General features: G+C 43.3%; 1 protein-coding gene across 1 annotated transcript in view; it reads right to left on the bottom strand.

Annotated features, from left to right (window-relative positions):
- LOC141103561 (carboxyl-terminal PDZ ligand of neuronal nitric oxide synthase protein-like) overlaps positions 1-16,807 on the bottom strand; it is a 184,318-nt gene that overhangs the window by 14,119 nt on the left and 153,392 nt on the right. The window contains exon 11 of the mRNA XM_073593283.1: positions 10,995-11,295. Within this exon, the coding sequence (XP_073449384.1) occupies positions 10,995-11,295 (301 nt within the window). The remainder of the gene's footprint in view (positions 1-10,994; positions 11,296-16,807) is intronic.

Here is a 16,807-nt window from a genome sequence, read left to right as displayed (position 1 = left end):
ATTAAGTATGAGCCCGCGATTCGAGTCGAACGTAAGCACGACTCGAACATCGGGTGTTCGTTTGCTCGAAGATGAACTGAACATATGGGGCGTTCACGGGAAATTTTGAGCGCCGCCGAATGCCCCATAATGCACTGGGGGGGCCCCCCCAAAATCCATACTAGACCCTTATCCGAGCAAGCAACCAGGCAGGTCAGGATGGGGGGGAGGGGGACAAGCAAGCGCCCCACCCCTCCTGAACCATACCAGGCCGCTTGCCCTCAACATGGGGAGGGTGCTTTGGGGTCCCCCCAAAGCATATTGTCCCCATGTTGATGGGGACAAGGGCCTCATCCCCACAACCCTTGCCCGGTGGTTGTGGGGGTCTGTGGGCAGGGGGCTTATCAGAATCTGGAAGCCCCCTTTAACAAGGGGGCCCCCAGATCCTAGCCCCCCCTTATATGAATGGGTAGGGGTACATTGTACCCCTAACCATTCACCAAAAAAAAAGAAGTGTCAAAAAGTAAAAAAAAACAAAAGACCATTTTTTAAAATTCCTTTATTTAAAAAAAAAAAAGTGTCCCGCGATTCTTTAATCGCGGCGTCGATGGACCCGAAAATAGAAAAAAAATAAAAAGCTCTGCCTCTGTGGGAGGCGTCCCGCCGACTGCTGTCTTTTCACGGTGACAGCTGTTATATAGGCAAGGGCGGGGCCACCCGGTGATGTAACCTAGTGACCCTGCCCTTTCTGACGTCATGTGCCGTCAGAGGGGGACGGTTACGTCAGCGGGTGGCCCCGCCCTTGCCTTTATTACAGCCTTCACCACGAAAAGACAGCAATCGGCGTGACGCCTTCCATCGAGGCAGAGCTTTTTATTTTTTTCTATTTTTTGGCTCCGTTGGTGCCGTGATTAAAGAATCGTGGGACACTTTTTTTTTTTAAATAAAGCAATTGTCAAAAACTGTGTTTTGTGTTTTTTACACTTTTTTTTTTTGATGAATGAGTAGGGGTACAATGTACCCCTACCCATTCACATAGGGGGGGCGGACTCTGGGGGCCCCCTTGTTAAAGGGGGCATCCAGATTCCGATAAGCCCCCCACCTGCAGACCCCCACAAACACCGGGCAAGGGTTGTGGAGATGAGGCCCTTGTCCCCATCAACATGGGGACAAAGTGCTTTGGGGGGGACCCCAAAGCACCCTCCCCATATTCAGGGAAGGCAGCCTGGTATGGTTCAAGAGGGGTGGGGTGCTCGCTCGTCCCCCCCTATCCTGACCTGCCAGGTTGCTTGCTCGGATAAGGGTCTGGTATGGATTTTGGGGGGACCCCCACGCCATTTCTTTTTTACATTTTGGTGCAGGTTCCCCTTAAAAGCCATACCAGAATTGAAGGGCCTGGTATGGATTTTGGGGGGGGGGGCCCCCACGGCATTTCTTTTTTACATTTTGGCACAGGTTCCCCTTAAAAGCCATACCAGACCTGAAGGGCCTGGTATGGATTTTGGGGGGGACCCCCACGCCTTTTTCTTTTTAATTTTGGTGTGGAGTTCCCCTTAACATTCATACCAGGCCCTGGTATGGACGAGGGGAGGGGGGGAACCCACGCGTTCTTTTTTCATTGATTTTTATCTATATTGCTGGGACCCAGCAATACATTACAGCCACAAGCAAGTTTAAATTACATTTTTTCCTTTAGAAATGTCATTTTGCTGCGGGACTGTAAAACACATCAGAAAGATGTGCTACTTTACAGGTAGACTAAGGGGACCCCCCAGGCATGATATTTAAAGGAATATTTAATTTTTATTGTTTCACTTTAAGCATTCTTAAAATCACTGCTCCTGAAAAAATGGCAATTTTTAAAACTTTTTTTTTTTTGCATTGATACATGTCCCCTGGGGCAGTACCCGGGCCCCCAAACACTTTTTATGGCAACAACTTGCATATAAGCCTTTAAAATTAGCACTTGGGATTTTTCATGTTCATGTCCCATAGACTTTAACAGTGTTCACATGTTCGCACAAAATTTTTGCCTGTTCGCATGTTCTGGTGCGAAACGAACCGGCGGGGGGGTGTTCGGCTTATCCCTATTTCTCATACAGTTAAAGTGTCACTAAACCCACATCATAATAAACAATCAAAAATTGTTCCATTACATACTGTTCATATTCAGTCACTATGAGATTCGTTTTCTATATTCTGCAAAAAATCTGGCTGATCTTGCCATCTCCCATGTCGCCAAGTTAGGGATTTTGCAGAGCAATGTTGGAAGCTCTGCACATGCTCAGGTTTCAGTGAGCTTCTATGTTGAACATTTCCTTCCTATCACATCTGAGCAGCCCATGTGACTATAGAGTCACACATGTGAGCGTATACACAGTGGTAAATGACAGCCCACTCCCTCCCTTCTCCTCCTCCATATCTTCTAATCAGCTAAACACAATGGGGACGGAATATCACATCTTGAATGATGTTATTCTAATAAACAGGCAGGAGGGGAGTGACACAGCCTGTGACCAGAAGAAATCCACCCACACCATGTTATTGCAAAAAAATAATAAAGATTTGATTTCAAATATATATTTGTAAGACAATTTAAAACCATTTATTCATATTTATTTTTACTCTGTATTCCAAAGGTTGTTTTCTGTTTATTTTGAACATGTGACCAGAAGCAGAGGACTATAAGCTCCTCCTGCTTATGTTTCCCTGCAGACAGGCTGGGAAAGAGCTGGGTCATGTGACACCTGTACATTGATTAGAAAAAAGGTACTTAGATTATTATTTTTTTTTATTATTAAATTTGTAGTAAACTCAGAATAGTTCAAATCTGCTGACAGGTGGGCTTTTTTTTATAACAGAAGAGACCCTAGAGCAGGGGTAGGCAACCTCTCCCCTCCAGCTGTTTTGAAACTACTGGTCCCATGATACATTGCAAGACCATGACAATCACAGGCATGACTCCTAGAGGCACTGGCATTATTGGATTTATAGTTTCACCACAGCTGGAGGACCGAGGTTGCCTACCCCTGCCCTAGGGGTCCCTTCTGTCATACATGTTGCCTCTGCCTGTCAGCAGGTAATGTGATCTGAGCCGCACATGCGCAGCTTAAATCACATTTACAGCCCGCTTGGTGTGCCACAGCGATGTGACTCCTGCGCGCATACACAAGAGTGACGTCACATCCCAGCCAATCAAGCGCCCGGAGATGCCAAACCCAGAACAAAGACCTGTAAAGACTGAAGCATCGGGGACAGCCCTGACAGCCCAACGCTGCAGGGCTCCATTTGTAGGTAAGTTTGTCATAATGCATACTAGTACATTATGGCTTAAACCTGCAGGGGGAACATTATTTTATATTGTCAGAGAGACTTTACTACCGCTTTAAAATAATTACAGTGCCATTATCCACATACAACATACAACATACACATAGAAAGAGAAGAGACAATGTAAATTAAACAGTGTGTGTTTAGTATCACTTTAAAATTGTTACTGAACTACAAAGAAGCTATCAAAGAAAATTATAATTTGAACATAAAATGGTAAGCACCATGACATGGTAAAAGAAAGCTGTAATCCCATTAATCAAGGACAAGAAAGGAGATACCAACTGGCACTCAAACACGTTTCATCATCATCCTATGAATCTAAGCATGCCTTGCTAAGGAAATGTAGTCTTGGTAGACCAGGAGATTACCAACATCCTACCCTAAACTTTTACAGATTCAACAGGAAAAACAAAAGCAAGGGCAAAGGCTACAGCATAGTAAAAATTGTTACAAATATAGTAGTATAAGCTGCACTAGAATTATACCAGTAGTTTTTCAGAGCATTTATTTATGGAAAAGCTCTCACTAAAATGGCTGCTGAAGCCCAAAACAGCATTCACTTCCAGGCTGCTGCTCAATTCCTCTTTTCTCCCCATTAGTGTCTATCAGTGGTCAATGGAGTAAACTTTTTTTTTTTTAAACTCTTCTCTTTTTCATATACCATGGGACACAGAGTTAGGCTAATATCCATTACCTACTGGGTTATACGCCATCTCTAGGTGAATGGACACTGGTAGTCAAACAGGAAGTAATGCCATAAAAAAAACCCTCCCATACAGGAAGTACATCCGTTTTTTTCCAGTGTCTGCAAGGTGGATGGGCATGTTTGTTTGAGCTCTCTGAGCTACAGGTCTCTAGTCCCACAAACTGTTCTTAAATGAATCAAGGGATTGACCGATCGGATCCATTTGACACAGGCTCTATATGCTTAGATAAATGGTACCTGAGCCCCGCAAAGAAGACTCAAGATCCTGCAGGGTTTTGCCTGTAATGCGACCTCCGGGCGCTGGACCCTGCGAAGTGGAAATCCTGGAAATCACAGCTCTAAGGCATTCCTGCAGGGTGTTCTACAGGTCCAAGGGAGTGGACCCTAAACATGAAAAAGGTACCCAGTCCTTGAAGGTCCTCAAGTGACAGGAATCCGTAGTGATGGGTGAAGATTGGGCTCTACGTTTCTAAGCTGCCCTGCGCCTGGAGTAAGTGAAACCCCTTTATTTAACCTATTTGTGGGGTGTCCCAGTGATTGTAACAATCAGTCAAGCTAGCTAGAGCTGAACACCTGTGTGCGGTGACCATATGGGGGAGTTTTGGGCTAGCTGTGGGCGTTTACAAAATGTACCTTTTTTGCTTGTGTCTGGCTGTTTTTTTTTTTAAACCTGTATGATTTTGCCCCTTGGTTCGCCATGGCGCATGTGCATTTGCAAGAGCACTGTTGTGCTTAGCAGTTTGGCGGCCATGGCGCACGCAGTGGAGCCGCACATGCGCCGTAGCCTTTATCTGGGCGCACGAAGATTCGCGTCATGTGCAAATACAGCCATGCCCGTGTGCACAGCCAGCTTATTTAAGCTGTATATGCCAAGCATGCGGTGCTTCCAGAAGGCAGCTGTGGGACACAGAGCAGGTCACGTGAGTCACCAGGTGTTGCTTGGCAGGCTAAAAGGTGTTTAGCAGGATTGTTGCATAGGGGCTTGGTGAGCCCTTTTAAAGGGTCTCCCTTCTAAGGTGTGTTAATAATACACCTAGGTACTCTTTTTGTGGCTTGTAAATGTCTTTAAAAAAGAGGGGCAGGACTAACACTATAGGGAAGGGCACACCTATGTCGTCAGTAGTTCCTGATGAACCAAGCTGTATCCCTGGTGTTGTATCCCCTGAAAGACCAGAGGCTTCCGGGGAATCTGAGTTGCTGCACCTATCTGGTATTGTGCCTACAGTCAACGCTGCTGCATCACCCTTTATCACCAAGGATTAACTGTCCTTGGCCCTAGCCAGGTTAGAGCACAGAATTGCTGGCATGATTGCCTCCATCCCGCAGGGTGGCAAGAAGCATGACAGATTCCCCTCCCCAGAGCCTCCTAGTTTGGAGCAGGAATGGGTTGAGGATGGGGAAGAGCTAAAAGCTCAGGATTCTGTGGAAGGCCTGGCAGGTGAGTCTGCTTCTGAGCAATCTGGACAAGATATCCAGTTGATATCTGCCTCTCAGTCGCAGAGGCTTTTGATCCAGACTCTTACCGACATGGTTCGTTCTGCCTTTAAGTTGCCTCTTGCAGAGGTTACTGAGCCCCCCTGGTCCTCTTTGGGTTCCCTGAGGCCTCTTTAGACCGCACAGGCTTTGCCCCTACACCCTCTGTTGGAACAGGCAGCGTATGCTGATTGGGAACATCCTGACAAGATTTTTGTTCCTCCTAAGAGATTTTCCCTTCTATATCCCATGGATGAAATGTTTGTTAAGTAGTGGAGCATGCCAGCTGTAGATGCAGCAGTCTCTTCCTTAAACAAGAACTTAACTTTTTCGGTAGATAATGCACAGGGCTTAAAAGACCCCATTGACAAGAAATTGGAGTAATTATTAAAGGCTTCCTTTTCTTTGGCCAGTTCAGCTATTCAGCCAGCTTTTGCAGCAATTGGTATCTGCCAGTCCATAAACGATCAGGTCAGACGGCCTGACAGGCCTAACCAGTAGGAAGATCTGGCTGAAAATAAAACAGATATTCCTCGAGAGCTGTGTTTTGCTGTCGACACCTTAAAAGGATTCAATACAGCAGGTTTCTTATTTGGCTCTCTGTACGTATGCACAAAATTTTGTGGCTTAAGAACTGGTCAGCCGAGCTTCCTTGTGTAAAGTTATTGGCATGTTTACCCTTTCATGGGGAACATTTATTTGGCGATCATTTGGACAAATATATCCAAAAGATTTCCGGAGGGAAGAGTTCTCTACTTCCTGTGAAGAAAAGCACCAGGCGTCCCTCATTTAAAACCTCAGGGACTGCTTCCTCAGGTGTCTCAGAGCCAAGGCAGTTCTGCAAACAGGATGATAGAGCCAGAAAAAGCCCAAGCCCTCCTTTTGAGGGGAAGCCCCCACTCTATCAGGTGGTGGGAAGGCTGCTACACTTTGCGGCCATTTGGAGAACAATGGTTCAGGACGAGTGGTCACCTCAACTATAGCCCGCAGTTACAAGCTGGAGTTCTGGGGGGTGCCCCCTCAGAGGTTTCTAAGATCCAGCGTTTCCTCAGATCCTCTAAAAAGAAACTTATTGTTTCAGACACTACATCATTTAGTGCATCATGGAGTTATTGTACAGGTTCCTGTATCCGAAAAGGGCACAGGGTTTTACTCAAACCTGTTAACGGGGGCACAAGGCCCATTTTGGATCTAAGATCCCTGAACCAGTATCTACTAATCCAGTCCTTTCGGATGGAGTCTGTCTGCTTAGTAGTAGCCTCACTCCAGATGGGAGACTTTCTAGCCTCCATCGATATAAAGGACGTGTATTTACACGTATCTATCTTTCAGCCTCATCAGAGGTTCCTGCAATTTGCAGTAGAGGAACGCCATTTTCAGTTTGTGGCTCTACCCTTTGGGCTTGCCACAGCTCCCCGGGTGTTCACAAAGGTCCTAGCACCAGTATTGGGTCTTTTAAGGGCCCAAGGGATCTTGGTGCTCGGGACGACCTCCTGCTCAGAGATCACTCAATACTGGCTCTAGAACAGAGCATAACCTGCACGATGCGGCATTTGGAAAGCTTAGCCTGGATAATAAATACTGAAAAGTCAGCCTTGAGACCAACTCAAAGTCTGAGGTATTCAGGTCCAAGCAATGGTATTTTTGCCACCCAGGATTTGCCACAAGGATCTGTGCCCTGAAGGATCAAGTGCATCAAATAAGGGGCACCAGACAGCCCTCTATTCGGCTCTTTATGAGTCTTCTAGGAAGGATGGTGGCCTCCTTCGAGGCAGTGCCCTATGCCCAGTTCCATTCCAGGCCTATACAACAAGACATCTTGTTGGCTTGGAACAGAAGACGACAAGCCCTGGATTATGCAATGTTCTTATCTCCTCGGGCACGCTTAAGCCTAAACTGGTGGTTGCAGGATCAGAACCCACAAAAAGGGAAAATCCTTCCTTTGGGTAACTTGGAAAGTACTGACTAGAGATGCCAGTCTCTCAGGGTGGGGAGTGACCCTAGAGGGGCTCACAGCTCAGGGGAAATGCTCAAGGACAGAACAGATCCTGCCCATCAACGTCCTGGAGTTACGGGCAGTACATCTGGCCCTACAGTCCTGGATGGTGCAGCTTCAGGACTGTCCTATTGGGGGTCAGTCAGACAATGCCACTGCAGTGGCCTATATAAACCACCAAGGTGGTACTACGAGTCGTTCAGCTCTGAAGGAGGTGAACCACATACTAGCCTGGGCAGACGGACATGTGCCGATTCTATTGCCAGTCCATATTCCGGGAGTAGAGAACTGGAAGGCATATTATCTCAGCCGCCAGCAGATCTGCCCAGGGGAATGGTCCTTACACCCAGGGGTGTTCCAGGAAATTTGCCAGCGTTGGGGATGGCCAGAGGTCGACCTATTGGCATCCAGGTTCAACAAGCTACAGCTGTTTGTGTCCCGAACAAGGGATCCTCCGGCAATTGCAGCAGATGCTCTGGTAGTTCCATGGAGCCAGTACTCCCTGGTTTATGCTTTCCCTCCGATCCCTCTCCTTCCACATTTGTTGCACAGGATTTGAAGAGAGGGGGTTCCAGTCATTCTGGTGGCACCATCCTGGCCCAGAAGGCCCTGGTTCCTGGAGATTGTGAGACTGACAATAGACGGGCCATGGACGCTTCCACATCGCCCCAATCTACTGTCTTAAGGTCCTATATTCCACCCCAATTTACAGTCTCTAAATTTGACAGCATGGCTATTGAAGCCAGGTTGTTGAAGGACCGTGGCATCTCGGGACTAGTGGTGTCTACCCTAGTGAATACTAGAAAAGCTGTCAATAGGAAGATCTACCATAAGGTCTGGAAGACTTATATTGCTAGGTGTGAAGCCAGAAAATGGCATCCTCGGAAATACGCGATTGGGAGAATTCTCTCTTTTCTACAGTCAGCTGTGGAAATCAGATTGGCTTTGAGTACAATCAGAGGTCAGATTTCAGCCCTGTCAGTATTATTTCAAAGGCCTTTAGCCTCCCATTTGCTGGTCCGAACCTTTAGGCAGGGGGCAACTCATTTGCTTCCCCCCATTAGGTCACCTATGTGTCCTTGGGACTTGAACTTGGTGCTGTCTGTGTTACAGAAACAACCATTTGAGCCTATAAAGAAAATTCCATTACTTGCTGTTACGCAAGCTAGCCTTCCTGATGGCCATCACCTCGGCTAGAAGGGCATTGGAGTTGGCGGCCCTTTCGTGCAGGGAGCCATACTTGATCCTTCACCACGACAGGGTCGTGTTACGATCTGTTCTATCCTTTTTGCCAAAAGTGGTGTCAGCCTTTCATTTAAATCAAGACATTATTTTGCCTTCTTTTTTCTCTCAGCCTCGTTCAGCGGAAGAGAGGCGACTGCATTCCTTGGATGTTGTCCGGATAGTCAAGGTTTATTTGTCTAGATCTGCGGAGATCTGAGGATCAGACTCCTTTTTTGTTTTACCAAAAGGACCCAAGAAGAAGCAGGCAGCTTCCAAGGCTTCCATTGCCAATTGGGTCCATCAATTGGTCATTCAGGCCTAGGGTCTGAAATGCAAAGCTCTTCCCTTTAGGGTGAGAGCTCATTCTACCAGGGGTGTAGTAACCTCCTGGGCTTTTCGTCATCAGGTATCTGTGGCTCAGATTTGTAAGGCTGCCATCTGGACTTCAGTGCATACGTTCACAAAATTTTATCAAGTGGATGTTCGAGCAGCCGAGGATTCGGCTAACAGCTGCAGTGTACTGCGGGCTTCCGTATAAGGTCTGATGGCTATTGTTTGGCAGGGTGTTTCCCTCCCCTCAAGGATATTGCTCTGGGACATCCCGGTAGGTAATGAATATTAGCCTAACTCTGTGTCCCATGATGTATGAAAAGCAAAATAGGATTTTTTTTGTCATACTTACCTGTAACACCCTTTTCTTTGAGTACATCAAGGGGGGGATCCCTCCCCCCTTTTTTGAGGATTAAGTGCTTGCTACAAAACTGATGTACTTTCTGTATGGGAGGGCTTATATAGGGGATCACTACCTGTCTAAGACTTTGTCTACCAGTGTTCATTCACCTAGAGATGGCGTATAACCCAGTAGGTAATGAATATTAGCCTAACTCTGTGTCCCATGATGTACTCAAAGAAAATAATTTTACAGGTAAGTATGACGAAAAAATCCTATTTTTATTGGGAGAAATGACAATGACATTAATCAAAGCACTCAGCATGAGCATAGAGAACAATGAGGTATATTTACATTGCACAAAGGTTTTGCGTAATTACATTTATACAGAATTCCCCTTCAAACCAATTTCGATACATATGTTTAACAACATAGAATCACAGAATTATTGATAAATGCTACTTAGTACCTCTAGTGATATTCTCAAGCGTTGGTTGCAGTAAGAGCGGAAGAACACCAAGCATCTTACACCTTTTTATACTTAGCTGGGCAACCTCTGTGTTTAAGAATACATTTTTCATAAGGTAATACCTGATTTACTAACCAAAGCCATTTACTTATAGATGGAGGAGTGGGCTGAATGCACTTAAGTGCCACAGCTTTACAAGCCAAAAATAGTGTTTCCATTAACATGGTCCTAGTATGTCTCGACCACAGCTCTGGAGTAAACCTTTATCATGATCATTTATTGAAAAGCTGTTACCTCCTAGCATCCATTCCTATTCAGGCTTTAAATCTCCAATTGTCTATTTTTAACAAATCTGAACAGCATTGGCAACCCTTGGCAAAGCCTTGGTTGGTAGAAATCCATGCACTGTCCATTTACCAAAGATAGGGCTTGTATACATAGTCCTTTGCATCTGAACTATTTTTGCTTCCATACAAGTCAAATGTATGAAAACACAACTCAAAGCATCTCAGTCAAAAGTAAGTCTGAAGACTGAGTGTATGAATTTTAAAGATTTCCTCAGTATTGCAGAAGTTTAATGTCTGCAGGCAACTTCAAGCAAAGTATGGTTTAGTGATCCCTCCAAGGTAATTTCATGTACAAAAATACCAAAGAATACCACCTCTATGCTCCCAGTTGTATTTCAGTAAGAAACTTCCTTCATAGTTACACCACCTAAATGTGGTGCCACACATCAACCAAAGATCCCCCATGAAACAAGCCTTTTGAAAATCAACAAATGTCTCAGGGAAGACATTACCATTATAAGCACAGCGGCTAGGGTCATTGGTTCATATCCCAACCACGGCACTGCCTGGAGTTTGCACGTTGACCCTGTGCCTGCATGGATTTCGTCTACATACTCTGATTTCCTCCCACACTCCGAAGATATGCTGGTAGGCTAATTGACGCCTGTCTAAATTGGCCCTAGTATGTGTATGTATGAATGTGAGTTGGGGACCTTAGATTGTAAGCTCCTTGAGGGTTGGGACTGACGTGAATGTACAATATATATGTAAAGTGCTGCGTAAATTGACAGCCCATAAGTACCTGTAATAAATAAATAAGCACTAGCATACATCTAAGAAAGCCCACAAACACTCACATTTCTTCATCTCCAAGGCTCACTGTCCTCTCCTTATTGGACAACACAGATGCTACAGTCTTGTTGACTTCAGTGAGGCCAACGTCATTGCGGTCAGCTTCTCTTCTACGTAGGAAGTCATTCACTTTGGCTCCAACTACCTTTCCAAGGTTCTTCAAGTGCTGGGTGCTTCCCGCTAAGATGCCAACCCCTGGCTGGTCAGAGTTACTCTGCGCAGGTTTTGTCAGCTGACTGAGTGAAGAGCTAGGTTGAAGCTTTGGCATGTGGGCTGTATTTGAGTTCTGGAACATGCTTTGGTCCACTGGAATAAAATATAATAGCAATGTCATAATACAAAATTGTACTTGAATGAGTAAAAATCAAACACTTATGAGTTATGAAATTTAAAACAAAAAAGGGATGGTATAGCTTATAGTAACCATCCTGATGCCCTCCATTTTCTATCCAGCCCAAGGAAAACAGCTGAGCTCAGACAGGTTGCTACTGACAATACACAATTATTTTACACCTTCCTATAAACCCACCATCCAAGGGCCTTTTAGCGTTTTGTCATCACCAATATTTTACAGCTGGTTAAGAAACAGAAAACTAGAGGCCAAAAAGGTATGGAACAAGAATGTTCTGGTCTCTCAAATGACTAAGTACTCTCCAATACTTTTAATACATGCACTGTTTTAAGTACAACTATGATGGTTTATGGAGCATTATTTTATATATTATTTAACGATATGAAAAAGAAGTGCTTAAAGTATATAGGCAAAACTTTTTTTTGTCATTTTGGATAGAGTAAGGGAGGGTGTCTGCAAGTTATATTTTTGTTGCCATCTATGTCCCATTGGGGAGATTTAACTTCACTTCCTGTCCCATATCCAAACAGGAAGTGAGAGGAAACCCCTGTAAATTAAGGGAAGCCATTGGGACCACCCAGGTCAACAGAACTAGTGGCCTATTTGAAGTTTTCCCCTCTATTACTGTTGACAATCCAAAATGTGTGATTTTTGTTTTATTTTCACTTTTGATGAAAATGGTAAACAGGACAAATAGAGAAGGTGAATTTCTCTAACGGGGCAGAGATAGGAATGGAATAGGTGTTATAATCCCACTCCACTCAAAAAAAGTTTTTCCTTTAGTTACACTTTAAAAACTGATCCATTTCCATTATATTTTTTAACACAAAAAACAAAAGAAATGGCTGGCTGTGTGAATAATTAAACTACAAAAAGCATTCAATAATGCAATTCCATTAGATTCAAATAATTGGCAAAAGTGAAGTATATGTAGCCTGCAATTTAGCAGCAGCAGAGAGGTGTTTTTGTCTTATGACAATGAAAGGGAAACAAACTACAGTTCATACACATGTACATCCACAAAACACACAAAGTTGATGCATTTAGTAAAAGATACTAAAAACAGTGTACACATGTAGATATATTACCAAAGCTGCCCACTTTTATATGAAAAAGAGACCCTTTGGTCTTTAAAATATAAAAGCTGAAGTTTAGGTATGACATCTTTTACAAAGTTACATTGGTCCAGCTTGGACCATTGTAAGTACGTATGTGCCATATCCATAGGATCCCTGTGGAAGTTGGAAATTACCGTAAGTACCTCCTAATAAAGTGATCTCCACAGGCTTCCAGATGCCATGACGGGTAGAGCCTTTTAGAGAACATTTTGCATTTTCTCAATGAATGCAAAGTGTCCACAATTGGATGAGATGGAGATTGGAAGAGACGGGGCAGTGACATCATAAATCAGTGAATGCTAGCATTTCAGTGAACACTTTATTGAGAAAATGCAGTGTTCCCTTAAGGGCGCCTATGGCAGCCAAGCGGCCTATGTTTACAATGCAGCAGAGCAACCACTAGGCATGGAACCTGGAATCTAGTGGAGATCACTGTAGTAGCGGTGCCTACTGCAGTGCTTTCTATCTTCTACGGGTATCCCACAGGTATGGCACATACAGTGATGTGAAAAAGTATTTGCCCCCTTCCTGATTTCTTTTTTTTTTTTTTTTGCATATTTGCCACACTTAAATGATTCAGATCATCAAATACATTTTTATATTACACAAAGATAACTTGAGTAACTATAAAATGCAGTTTTAAATGATGATTTAATTTATTAAGGGAAAAACTGTCCAAACCTGCCTGGCTTTATGTGAAAAGTAATCCCTCCCCCCTCAAATCATGAATGAACCGATTAACCAAATTTTTTGGAAAGCTGAGTTAAATTTCACTTGCCACACCCAGGCCTGATTATTGCAAGACTTGTTGAATCAAGAAATCACTTATGTAAAAGCTGTCTGACAAAGTGAAGCAGGCTAAAAGATCTCAAAACGCAACACATCATGCTGCTATCTAAGGATATTCAAAAACAGATGAGAGACAAAGTCATTGACATGCATCAGCCTGGAAAGGGTTACAAAGCCATTTCTTAGGCTTCGAGACTCCAGTGAACCACAGTGAGAACCATTATCATAAAAGGTCATAAAAGAACCCAGAACAACATCTAAAGAACTGCGGGCCTCACTTGCTTCAGGTAAGATCAGTGTTCATGATTCAACAATAAGAAAGACTGGGCAAAAATGGCATCCATGAGAGACTTCCAAGGTGACCTGACTTGCCCAGTTCTACTGCTGACCAAAAAGAACACAAAGGCTCATCTCACATTTGCCAAAAAACACCTTGATCATCCCCAAGACTTTTAGGCAAATACAGGTATATTTAAAATAGACTGATGAGACAAAAGTTGAACTTTTTGGAAGGTGTGCATCCCGTTACATCTGCTGTAAAATTAGCACAACATTTCGTAGAAAGTTCATACCAGTCAACAGTCAAACATAGTGGTGGTAGTGTGATGCTTTGCAGCTTCAGGACCTGGATGACTTGCCATAATTGATGGAACCATGAATTCTGCGCTCTACCAAAAAATCATGGAGAATGCCCGGCCATCAGTTTGTGACCTCAAACTCAAGCGCACTTGGGTTATGCAGCAGCACCAGCAAGTCCACCTCTGAATGGCTCCAAAAAATAAATAAAAAATTAGGGTTTTGGAGTGACCTAGTCAAAGTTCAGATTTAAATCTGATTGAGATTCTGTGGCATGACCTTAAATAGGCAGTTCATGCTCAGAAACCCTCCAATGTGGCTGAATTATAACGATTCTGCAGAGTGGGCCAAAATTCCTCCACAGTGATGTGAAAGACTCATTGCCAGTTATCGCAAACGCTTGATTGCAGTTGTTGCCGCCAAGGGTGGCACAACCAGTTATTAGGTTTAGGGGGCAATTACTTTTTTACAGCACTGTACATACTTACATTTGCCCAAACTGGACTAAATTAACCATGTACAAAATGCCATACCTAAACTTCAACTTTAAATTAAGCAGCTTCCTAAAACATATAAACCCCATATTATCTTGAAATGCACAGCGCATCACAATTTGCCACATCTGTGTTCAGCATAAGAACAATACTATTCAGATATGTAGCATGCAGATCTCAGACTCAAGGATGAGACAGTTACAATAGTTTTGTGAAAATCAGATGATATGTGAAAGAAAGACATTTGAACTATACATGACGCCCATCACAACTTCTTAAGACCACCAGGGGAGACATAAATGTCTTACCTTTATTAGAAAACTCGGACAGCACATTTTAGAAGGAAGACATAAAAGGCAATTGAAACCCTTTGCATTATTTTGCATTGGTTTAACAAATACAAAAGTCGGAGCCGTGTGGTGTGTACTGTACACACAGCTATTAATACAATGTTATCTGCAATGCTTAGAACTAAAGGGCATCTACATAAAGGAGTCACTTAAGTCAACGACGTAATAAAAATATATAGCTAGATAATAATTCCTATATAACTAAACTTAAACTCTTTTTATAATTTTATATTGAATACTCTTCTACAAAATGAAGGACAGCAGTCCTCAACATTGGTGTATGTCCACAGAGCTACCACCCAGACCAGATATTACCCAGTCAGGGACAAAAGAAAGGAATTTGCAATAGATCATAAAAATGGGGTAAAGTATAAAAAAAGAATAAAAGATAAATCAAAGTGTCGTCAATTCTTGCTTTCATTTGCAAAGGTGACTTTGCTGGAGTACAAGTACAAAGTACAAGTAAAGAGATAGAATACAATCCCACCCAGAAATATAAGCAAATATGCCTGTTGAAAAAGAAAATGGCCCGTTACCTAAATGACATTGTAAAGGGAAGTTTAAAAAATGTGATTTTTTTTTTACAGGCAATACTGACTTTTTTTTTCTAGTTTTGCAAGTACCCCTGCATGTGTATTTACAAAGCTTGGAAGAATACAGTAAATTACTTTTGTGAACGCAAAATATTTGCATATTAGAATTCCATACAGTGAAGATGATGCTTACTACTTTTTTTTCTAAGGGTCATTAAACCCACATCATTTAAAATGTACTAATAAAGGGTGTATTACATGCTGTTCATACTCCGTCACTATAGGATTTGTTTTCTGTATTCTGTAAAAAACCTGGTTGATCCTGCTGTTCTCTATCTCCCCTTTTTGTCCACGTTCCCACTGCAGTTGGGGATTTTGCAGAGCAGTGTTGGCAGCTCTGCACATGCTCAGTTTTCAGTGAGTTTCTATACTGAGCATTTCCTCCCTATCACATCCGAGCAGCCCATGTGACTATAGCGTCACAAATGTGGGTGAATACGCAGTGGTAAATGACACACCCTCCCTCCTCCATGCTCACTAACCAGCTTAATACAATGGGGGTGGGGTGGGGGGATTACATGTAGATTGATGGTGGCTTCACCTCACTCTTATTCCAGGACACAGGCTGGAGGGATTTGACACAGTTTGTGACTGGCAGAAATCCGCCCACACTATGTTATTGGCAAAAAACAATAAAGATTTGATTACATAACCCTTTAAGACAGTTTATTGATATTGTTTATTTTTACTCTGTATTCCAAAGGCAGTTTTTTTTTTTAACATGTAACCAGCAGCAGAGGACTAGAAGCTCCTCCTGCTTATGTTCCCTGCAGACAGGCTGGCTATGAGCTGGGTCATGTGACAGCTGTATATGGATAAGGAAAAAAAGGTACTTTGTTTTTTTTAATTAAAATAATTAGTGTCATTACTCACATACAGAAAGAGAAGGGACAGTGTAAATTAAACAGTGTGTGTTTAAGTGTCACTTTAAGCCACCAAGGTGATACTTAAATTGATAAGTAAAAAAAAAAAAAAAAAAAAAAAAAAAGATTAAAAAAATGGTGAAAGAAATTTTCAAACAGATCAATGGTGTTGAGTCTATGAGGCCAGGTAGAGGCCCACAGGCCAACCATTCCTAGGGGGAACATTGATGGGATGGGTCCTAATGTTTACTGCTTCTGTCCTTTAAGTAGGCAGCACCTCTGTTCACCCCCCCGAATCTCCAGGGTCATAGTAATACTCAACTGAGTCAACAACCCATAACTACCATCATACTTACGTGTCTCAGTGTCCTTCATACATCTATGGGCATTTAGTGGCTAGTGTACTCATGCTTTTGTATTTTGCTTCTAATGCCCTGTACACACGACCGGTTTTCCCGTCGGAATAAACTCTGAAGGTTTTTCCGATGGCGTTCCGACAGAATTCCGCTCAAGCTGTCTTGCATACACACGATCACACCAAATTCTGACTGCCCAGAACGCGGTGACATACAACACGTACGAATGGGACTAGAAAACGGCAGTTCAATAGCCAGTGCGCCACCCTTTGGGCTCCTTCTGCTAACCTCGTGTTTGTTTCGTGTTAGTTGAAATTTGGTGAGAGA

The sequence above is a fragment of the Aquarana catesbeiana genome, linkage group LG07 (assembly GCF_042186555.1).
Source record: "Aquarana catesbeiana isolate 2022-GZ linkage group LG07, ASM4218655v1, whole genome shotgun sequence".
NCBI lineage: Eukaryota > Metazoa > Chordata > Amphibia > Anura > Ranidae > Aquarana > Aquarana catesbeiana.
This window is presented reverse-complemented; position numbering and strand designations above follow the sequence as displayed.